The sequence below is a fragment of the Corvus brachyrhynchos genome, unplaced genomic scaffold (genome assembly GCF_000691975.1).
Source record: "Corvus brachyrhynchos isolate BGI_N302 unplaced genomic scaffold, ASM69197v1 scaffold10, whole genome shotgun sequence".
NCBI classification, from domain to species: domain Eukaryota; kingdom Metazoa; phylum Chordata; class Aves; order Passeriformes; family Corvidae; genus Corvus; species Corvus brachyrhynchos.
Window position 1 is genome coordinate 1,544,334 of NW_008236180.1, and position 9,741 is coordinate 1,554,074.

At 43.1% G+C, this 9,741-nt stretch overlaps 2 protein-coding genes across 2 annotated transcripts in view; one reads left to right on the top strand and one right to left on the bottom strand.

The window, feature by feature from the left end:
* STK4 (serine/threonine kinase 4) overlaps positions 1 to 7,416 on the bottom strand; it is a 43,862-nt gene extending 36,446 nt beyond the window's left edge. Inside the window, exons 1-8 of the mRNA XM_008633731.2 lie at positions 7,309 to 7,416; positions 6,326 to 6,454; positions 4,335 to 4,449; positions 3,640 to 3,804; positions 3,077 to 3,244; positions 2,376 to 2,513; positions 1,594 to 1,722; positions 1,114 to 1,167 (exon numbers count right to left, since the gene is read on the bottom strand). Coding sequence (XP_008631953.2) covers positions 1,114 to 1,167; positions 1,594 to 1,722; positions 2,376 to 2,513; positions 3,077 to 3,244; positions 3,640 to 3,804; positions 4,335 to 4,449; positions 6,326 to 6,342 — 786 coding nt within the window. The 5' untranslated portion in view covers positions 6,343 to 6,454; positions 7,309 to 7,416. The remainder of the gene's footprint in view (positions 1 to 1,113; positions 1,168 to 1,593; positions 1,723 to 2,375; positions 2,514 to 3,076; positions 3,245 to 3,639; positions 3,805 to 4,334; positions 4,450 to 6,325; positions 6,455 to 7,308) is intronic.
* Positions 7,203 to 9,741, top strand: part of TOMM34 (translocase of outer mitochondrial membrane 34) — a 7,204-nt gene continuing 4,665 nt past the window's right edge. Inside the window, exon 1 of the mRNA XM_017735457.1 lies at positions 7,203 to 7,285. Within this exon, the coding sequence (XP_017590946.1) occupies positions 7,203 to 7,285 (83 nt within the window). The remainder of the gene's footprint in view (positions 7,286 to 9,741) is intronic.

Here is a 9,741-nt window from a genome sequence, read left to right on the forward strand (position 1 = left end):
TCCTGCTGCCAAGGCTTAAGAGACTGCCTGTAGGAAAATATAACCTCTTCAAACCAGTTATGGCAGAACAACTTCCTGGCAGAGAGTTACGTTAGCCAAAGGTGGCAGTTTCATCAGGTGGTGTGTGCTTCATTAAGTGTGTATTGTGACTAGGATTTCATGGAGAACAGGGTCAAGATTCCCACAATCCATTTGGTTTCTTGGAAATGTGGACCAGCTATGCAACTGCATGAACTGAAGCCCTTTCTAGGTTTACAGTAGATGAGATGCTCATGTTTGGTTCTCAGAATGTCTGACCATGGCCTTACTGATCTGTGTTAGAGGGAAAACACACAGCTATTGCACATCAAGCTGTAGTACTCCATCTCAATGTCATGGAAAGAGAGAATTCACCTCTCCTCATTCTAGTGCTCCAAGTGTTTTACCTGTTGTGTCAAGAGTGTCTGTAAAATTTACTTCCCAACCTCAAAACCAATAGCAAGAGAGGAGAAAATCACACAAGATGTTAATAGAGAAAAAGTAATTTTGTGTGGAGTTGAGTGGGTGAGAGGAAGTAATAAATTTGTTAGCTACATATCATTTAACAAAGGACTACATCAGAAGTTTCCATAGCACTTGGGAAGTATTTGGGAAACTTTTCTGCTAGCAGACACGGAGTAGAGAAGCTTCAGGAAAACACACACACCGACAAAGAGGACTCGACTCCACTACACAGACATCACCTCTCAGCATTGTGACCCCAGATCAGTCAGAAATGAAGAAGGGATGACAAAGACAAAACTCAGGGTAGGGACAGTACTCATAGAATTGACATCATGGCAACATGACCAATAAAGTTACTTCCACACTGAATAAATATCCAGTCCTAGACTGCAAAACCAGATGCACAATGTGTTCAGCACAGATGCCATGGACCATGCTGTTCAAGTGTCACCCCTGAAGAGGGCTGGCACACAAGGCCTTGTGTTGCCCATTTCATTTATTCAGGCTGAAGCAGGCAGAGGCTCAAAACCCAGCTTTCAACATGCTTCCCAAATTCACATGCTGTAACCACTGAAACAAAGAGCCGAACCGAAATTCACAGCAAGTCCTGAACACTTCCCGTGCCCTCACCTCAGGCTTCTGACGGTTGCTCTTGTGTAGAAGAAAGTTTCTATAAGGGATGTTCTAAAGCACAACAGTAAAACAACACAACAGACTTGTATCACAGAACATCAGAGATGATATTATTATTCCAAACGAGGAGAGCAGTCTACAATGAAAAAATTCTCACTACTGCATAAATAATTTAATCCAACTGGGAAAATGTTACCAAGTCTTCTGCATGCGGTACTTTGTAGGCCTGCTCAACCCCAGCTCTCAAGCTACATTATAAGGTGAACAGTACCCCACACATGCCATCTGTCCCACTCAAATACAGCTTGAGCAGGGACCAAACATCGGGTTATCCAGTCATAAAATAGAAAACTCCAGAACTAAGTCAAATCCACTGGCAATTGGACAAAATATTGCAAAAACAAAACCCAAAGCAGTTAAGCCTTATGAAAGGAGCAAGAGTTTGGACTTTGCACATTGTTGCTATTAAATACTCACTGAATTTTCTTCATCCTCTTGATCGAGTTCACGCTGTTGTGCCTCTTGGCGTTTCAGCTTGATGTCCATTGCTTCATTAATTAGGTCCCGCAGAATTGATACTCCTTTGGCACTTTTAACAAATGGATGCTGAGAAATATTTTAAAAACAGATAAGCATTGCATCCAAAGCAGGATATAACAGTAAAACACTGTTACTATGGCCTACTTCAAATAAAATTACAGTTTAACTCGAAACATTACTAAAATAAAGATCCAGTTCTTCTGTTTGGCACAGGAAGGAGGCCTTCCACCCTCCAAACAAGAGCAGGCTCCAAGGGCACTACTGATGTGAGACTTTGGGCTCATTCCCCTCCCACAACTTCACTTACTTCTCTCCTTAGCTTAGCTGTCAAGAACCAATTACACAGACCATTACCATGTCTGGAACATTCTGAGCAACCACTTACATTTAGCCTGCCCTGTTTAGTGTTCTAAGAGACAGTTTCTTGGCAGTGCTGGTGGGAATTTGAAAGTAAAACAACAAATCCAAACCAAACAAAACCAGCAAACCAACAACAAACTCCAAAAGCCAAAACAACCCAGAGAAGACAAAGGAAGTTGAAGTCAGACTGGTTCTTAGAGAAGAACTGAAAAGTTGAAGTTGAGCGTGAGATTTTTAAAATGAGTTATTAAAAAGTAAAATCTGTAATAAGCAGGAGTAGCAAGAAATGAAACCAACATCTCAAGAGCCACACAGCACGGCCTCCCCCAGAGCTCATGTTCTCCTAAGAAAAGGCAGACCTGCAGCAGCTGTGTTGCAGTGGCTCGCTGCTCCGGGCTCTTCACAAGACACTGCTTCACAAAGTCTGTAAAATTGTCCGACCAGAGCTCTGGTTTCCGGAATGTTGGAGGTGGATTGGTAGGAATCATGAAAATTGCCTGAAAGCAGAATATTCCAGATTTCCACAACAAAGCTTAAAACCAACAATTCAATATAAATACACGCAAATACACGCTGATACTAAAGAAGAGTGGACTTTTCAAGGTGCTGCGTGTGAGGAGTTTGTGACAGTATTACACACAAATCTGCTCACAGGGATCAAGTAGCAAGAAAACAGACTTTTCTCACTAGGTGCTCATACCTGGCTGAGCCATTATGTGCCCCAAAACCTGTGAATTTGACATTTTAAGTCTTTAAAATTTGTGCTTGCATTTAAAAAAAAAAAAAAAAAAATCCACTTTGGATAATCCAGCTGAAAATATGTTTCTTCACATCCAACACAGAGCTATGTCTTAACAGACGACGACTGTGATTTTTTTTATTCCCATGCAGATTCTTCTTGACAAAGACCTGTTTTTCATTTAATCAACAGTACAAAGAACTGACAGGAAACAACTTGTCCTATACATTAAAAGCAAGATTGCATGCTGATATGTGATCCAGCCAGCTATGATAGCAAACCTTTTCCACAGAGCAAGACATTTAAGGCCACAGTCCTTACCCTCATGGGATGAATATCTGCATATGGTGGCTTTCCTTCAGCCATTTCTATTGCAGTGATTCCCAGGGACCAGATGTCTGCAACACAATTATATCCAATTTCCTGAATCACTTCTGGAGCCATCCAGAATGGGGTCCCTATGACTGTGTTCCGCTTTGCCATGGTGTCCTGAGGAGAGAAGCATAAAGATCCAGACAACGGCAACTGTATTAGCCAAAAACAGTCATTAATGAATTATCACCCTAATTATCCTGCATGCATGCAGATTATTAGACTCAACAAGACTAGAATATGGAATGCTGCAAAGAAGAATTAAAATGTGCTCACAGAACTCAAAAGTATCCTAAAAAAAGCAGCAAATGCTATTGCAAACCATTATTTAGTTGTAACAGCTTCCACAGAGGAAGATTTGCTCTAATCTGCTGCTGGTTTAGCATCTCATGTTGATGCAAAGTGCTAAAAATCAGCTACGAACAATTTCTCAATCTCCACAATCCCATCACACTCACGCACAGGTTAAAAAGATAAACTGAAATGTACAAAACCACCCTGCTTTTACTTACTGTAAGCTGTCCTGCCACACCAAAATCAGCAAGTTTAGCATGTCCCTCTGTATTTAGCAATATATTTCCAGCTTTGATGTCCCTGTGTATTTTCCTCATAAAATGCAGGTACTCGAGTCCTTTCAGTGTTGACTGCACTATTGTAGCAATTTCTTCCTCTGTGAGCTGGAGAAGAGAAGAGTTACTGCCAACATATCAGTGGCTGAGACACAGCACTTTTGTGCTTTGGTCTGTATTTTACTGAGATTCACTAATTGCCACTTAATTGCCTTCACTAAAGGTTGCCATACCAATGGGAAATGAGTGACTTACAGCATTATGTAGCATAATTAGATGACAAACAGCATACATATAAACACCCACAATATTTCACATACCATAGTCCTCTCTCGGCTAGAAATTCTTATCCTGCAATAACCAAAGCAAGGCAAAGGAGGGTCTTACTTGGAATCAGCCTGGGTTTTCAGGAAAGCCAACACCCCAAAACCTTCTCCACCAATTAAACTATCCAGGTAATCAAAATGCAATGTAATCAGCTTTCTCATTTTCAGAGGAACAAAGCACCTGTCTCTCAAGTTATGGCCAATGGTTGTGTCAGGCACTGAACACCGAGAATTATGCCCTAACTACTCAGCTTCCTTGAGCTGCTGGACACCCATGCTCCCATCCATACACCCAAAGGAGAAAGGACGTACAGTTTTATTTCGTAACCGAATAATGTCAGACACAGATCCAGCACCACAGTATTCCATGACTATCCACAGGTCTGTGTTCTTAAAATAGCTGCCATAGTATTTCACCACGTGAGGACTAGGAAAAAAGAAGGAAAAAACAAAGGGTCAAACACCAGTAACCAGCATCACTGAAAAGGCACAATACACTGCAGAGACCCTAAGTATGTTTTAGAAACTCAGTGTTGAAGCGCCACTGAAACCGTGACCAAAAGTATTCCAGAACACCCTGAATTCTGCACAGGGCTTCCACGGTCCTGCCAAGCCTGTTCCCACAGCAGGGCTCATATGACCTGCCAGTAAGTCACTCCAGGGAGCTAAACTGTCCGACAAATCCCACGGAAACAAGGAGCGATTAGCCTTCAGTCTGGTTCAGCTCCCTGAACCAGGTTACAACAGGGTCAGTGCTGGGGCAGGACAAGGGAATGGGAAACAGGCCACAGGAATCCCTGGTAAAGCTGCTGCAGAGCATTTGCAACTAAAGGGAAACACTAAATAAAGTCCACGATTTGCTGGAAAATAGCTATCACACTCATTAAAATGAATGTTCTCCCACTATCACATGAACCTACTTGTCTCTACAGTTTAGTCCTGGATATACTTTAGGATCTCACTACAACCTAGGACTCTCTCAGTCAGCTATCTAGCTGCCCAAAAAGCAAACAACCTAGTTAAGTTACACTGGTGAGAAAAACCACGTGTCCTCTGGAAGGGGTAAAGCAGAAACTAACAGGAAGACTGTCCCTGATTTGATGGGAATGGAGCTAAGGAACAAAACCATGTTTAATCTATTCTCTGCTGAACATCTTCTAATGAAAAACTCTAAAACTAGCAAGGCAGTCACACTGCACAGTGCCCCTTAATGCTTGCACAGAAAGTGTGATGCTCCAGGGATTCACTCCCTCTGCTGTTCACAACTGTAAGGTCTCACTTCAGGCCTTACAATACTAACACTTAATTTTAGAGACACCTAGCAATGCATTTCAAGTTACAGTAAGATTTACAGTTACAATAAGATTTTTCAGGAACAATTTCTTTTCAAGGTACACTCTGCTGCCTGCCCCTAAGTCATCTTCATTTAAATACAGTGAGAGTGGAATGCAAGAGAGTAAGTGACTGGGACTACAGCTGCTCACGTAATTTATTTCAAATGGCTTTCCATGCAGGAATTCCTTCAAAGTAGTGTTTCCTAAGGCCAGATTCATAATACCAGAAGAAATGAGTGTATTTTAAACCTTCAGCCTTGGATACACTTTGTGGGTAGGTCTTTCCTACACACAAGCTCTTCACTGCCTAAGTCACTGCAGCATCTTTTCCCATAAAAACATGCAGAGAGGGGGACAACCATCAGCCCACAGAGCTGCCAGCAGGTCATTCTGGGGATGCTCAGATCAGCAGACAGCTTGTACTGCAGCAGAGCCTGCACAGGCAGAACAAGACCAGGAAGGACAGTCCTGCCACCCGAGCAGGTGACAGCACGGAGGTTGTGCACATGCAAGAGCAGTCATGCATTAGTGGCTCTCATCCACGTGCCCTTTAAAAAAGAAACAAAAAAACCTCCTTCTAACAGTTCTCTATGCCTTGCTGGGAAGCCACCACCCCTGTGGACACGGGAGCTGCTGCTCAGCACACAATCAAGTTACCACTGTTCAAGAAGCCCGGGCAGAACGGCAGCGGCTGCTCACACGCTTGGCTCTCAGCTGGCAGCAAGTGCAGGGTTACTCCACTCAGCTTAGTGCTCTCTCTTGCTGCAAGCTACCTTTTGTTGTCTTACCTTTGCACTACCCAAATGGTCAGCTAACATGACTCAGTTGATAGGAGGTAACTTGATTGTACACGTCCGGCCTTTTAAAAAACATTTAAGGCAACATGATGGCTTTTATTTGATTAAATGCCAGGTCACAGGGGATACTTGTCCTTGCATCCCAATAAAGGGTTTTGCAGCACACACTTACCTATCACATTGCTGCATTATGGATATTTCCTTTATGATCTCTTGCAGGTCAGATTCCACAGGAACTTGTTTAATTGCAACAACTTGACCCGTTTCTTTATGGATGGCTTTGAACACACTGCCATAAGAACTAGAAAACAAAATATCAAACACTGAATATAGCAACATTAAAAATGCAAATGTTATGGCTTTGTTTTTTGCAAGTGTAACCATCACGTAAAACATGAACTATAATTTTATTAAAAATATTTTGCATTTTAATGTAAATAATCAGCCCACTAACTTCTAAGCACTGTAATACAAATAAGTCACCACGCTGAGGCAGTGAGGAAAGAGCACACCATCATTACACTGACCACAGCTTTGGAATGGCCTTTTGCACAAATTCAACAACTAAAATTCTCTTTTTCCAGCATAGAGTACAAGATGAGCATCAGTAAGAACTACAACTCTGTTCTGAGAGGTTTGCCTGCTCTTCTAAGATACTTTCATTCTTATTTCCAGCTTCTTTACTTACAGCAGCCAGGCAGATTTACAACTCAGTCTTTTCCAATGAACTGCTTAAGGCAGTGAACATGTCACTCCTGGAGTGTTCCCATGCTGCTCTGCCTCACCAAATGGCACAGTGTCACTGAAGTTCACTTCCACCAGGCAGATCTTCCACAGGAGGTACCAGGGATGAACTACAAAACCTCTTGAGTTCCCACAGAGCTCTACCAACTCCAGGCTGGCATTTTTCAACAACTTTCAGCTCCCTACTGCTGACCCATAACCTGCTATTTGGGTTAAGATATCACACTCTGGGGAAACAAATGTTTTATTCTGTTACTAACCAAACACTGCCACTATGTTAGTACATATCTTTCAGAAGTAGAACCATGACAATAGTGAAACATCAGAGTCCACTGAACACACCCCTGTTAGACAGATGTGTTCTCAGAGAAATGTACATTGGGCCAATGTACATTGGAACACAACACATACCCTTCTCCAAGCTTCTCCAGGACATCAAATACTTCTTCAGGTTGTTTGGTTAAACTGTCTTCATCTAACTTCTTCAGCTGCCTGCATGGTTAAGAAGAGAGAAATTACTACATTTAATTTCATGGCAGTTTTGGCTCTGCTGAAACAGAAGAGTAAATAGCACCACTTAAACACACAAAAGGTTTGGCATGAAGTAAATTGATTATGAAGTAACTTTACTTCACCTGACAAGATGACTGAATATTACCAGCATCCAATAGCAAAAAAAGGCTGGGAATTACAAAGAACAGAATGTAATCAGGCACACAGATCTACAGCTCCTCTTGGCAGAAATGAATTTCAGGCTCTCTGTGCTGGTGGTCACAACTCAGCATAGCAGAGTCTTGAAGCCATTGAACATACCTGCTAAATTTCAACATCTGGACTGGAAGCATACCTACTGAGGCCATAAAAAAAGGGAACATCATCTTCCCTGATGCCTAGAGTACATGTGGAATACATTTGTTGGGACACAGGAGGCAATACTGATCTCACCTGCACATTTTTAACATCAAAACTTCAGATCTTAACTTCATGGGCCTGGACGTATACTAGGAAAATTCTATCGTGAAAAAGGAAACTGTATCTGACTCTCAGGATCTTAATTCCATCCCTGTTAAATGTATTGCTAATAAGAGTCAGCTGAAATAATTTCTAAGGAATAAAAACCTGCCATGTGCTGTGATTCTCCACGTGGCCCCCCCCTTCCTCCAGTACAGCTTTTAGGGAGATCCCGTACACAAAGTAACAAGCGGATCAATCATATTTGTTTGAGTCTACACTGGAGAGCTGTTCACCAAGCCTCCTGAAACAGCTAAGGACTACATAACAAAAAGGTCTGAAAACAGTATTTTATTGTCAGCGGTAAGAGTATCCAACAGTCCACAAACAAGCGCTCTTTCATTTTCACATCAACTAAAAAAAAAATCTGAAACAACAATAAACAAAAACCAGCCAACAAAAAATCCCTCCATACTCCCCAAACCAGCTCACACAAGTTTTTTAAACACAGAAACTTAAGAATCTCAGCACTTTTAGCGCTCACTGGTGTTTAAAGTAAAACACACGTGGTTGCCTGCAACTGCAAGTTACTCCTGAAAGCTCTTACAGCTGCTGCTACAGATCAGGACTCCAGTCACAGGAATACTAATTTTTATACTAAATATGTAACTTTTTTCCCCCCAATTTCTTCAGAAACAGAGTGAAAAACCATTCACTGATCCCTGGCTATTATGTTTATGTACAAAAGCCACACGGGAGGAGCAGCTCGTGCATGGAGCACATACAATGGCTTCCTGAAGCAGAGGAAACATTATATAGAAGCAGACTCAGGAAGTGGTGAAATACTGAAAGTAGCTGCTAGCTTCCCTGCTCACATAAGCATTAAAAAGAATTTACGTGTCCTTGTGAAAACAGAGGGGGAAGAAGGTGTGGGAAAAGGAGAAAAAAAAGTAATACATGCACCAGAAACCACATAAGCCCCCATTTCCAAGGAGCCCAAAAAGTGGCGACGCAAGAGGCAGACACTTCTTGTTGAAGTTGAGGCCTAAATTCTACTAGGATAAAAGGAAAAAAAAAGGCTTTTCATACACCTAAACATAATAACCAGACAACTACTGTACTTGCAACAAACAGCCTACTTTCTACTATAGCCCAGGAGCCCCATTACTTTGAACTTGTCCTGTTCCATCGAGTGCACCCGCTGCTGTCTGACACACTCTGCCGTTCTGGATGTTTATACCACACAGATTAACAGCAACACAAACCCAATCTCACCTTTGTTGTTATTCAGATCTAATCGTAATCACCTGCCCCGTAAACACCGGCATAAGCAATTATAGAATAAAACCAAGCTTTTTTTTTTTTCTTTTTTTTTAAACAGCATATACATCACTGTTGAACCAAACGGGCCAATGTCACTGGGGACCAGCGCCAGCAGCTTCCTTTGTTCGCTGCCGAAGCATTCCCTGGGCCCCAGCTGCGAACCACTGATAGCATTCTGACACTGGCACTTCATTCAAGCTGCCGCCAGCCTCCAGCTCTGCCCCGCAGCCCCGGCTCGGCCTGGCAGCCCGAGATAGGGGAGTCCCGGCTTCGTGCGGTGTCCGAGGGTCCGGGCTCGGTGTGCCCGGTGTGCCCGGGCCCGGCGGGAAGGCGGCAGTGCCAGGGCTGGGCACGGCGCCCGGACACAGCACCGGGGGGACAGACCCCCACAAAACTGGGAGAGACACGACGGGAGAACAAGTGACCGGAGCTTTGTCACACCACTGGCACGGGCCAGAACACCTCGTACAGCCGCGGTACCCGGTGGGAGCTCCCGCAGTGGCACAGGCTCCCCCAGTGCTCCAGTTTAAGCCGTTTTCCCCCACCTGAGCGCGGTGCTGTCCCAGCAGG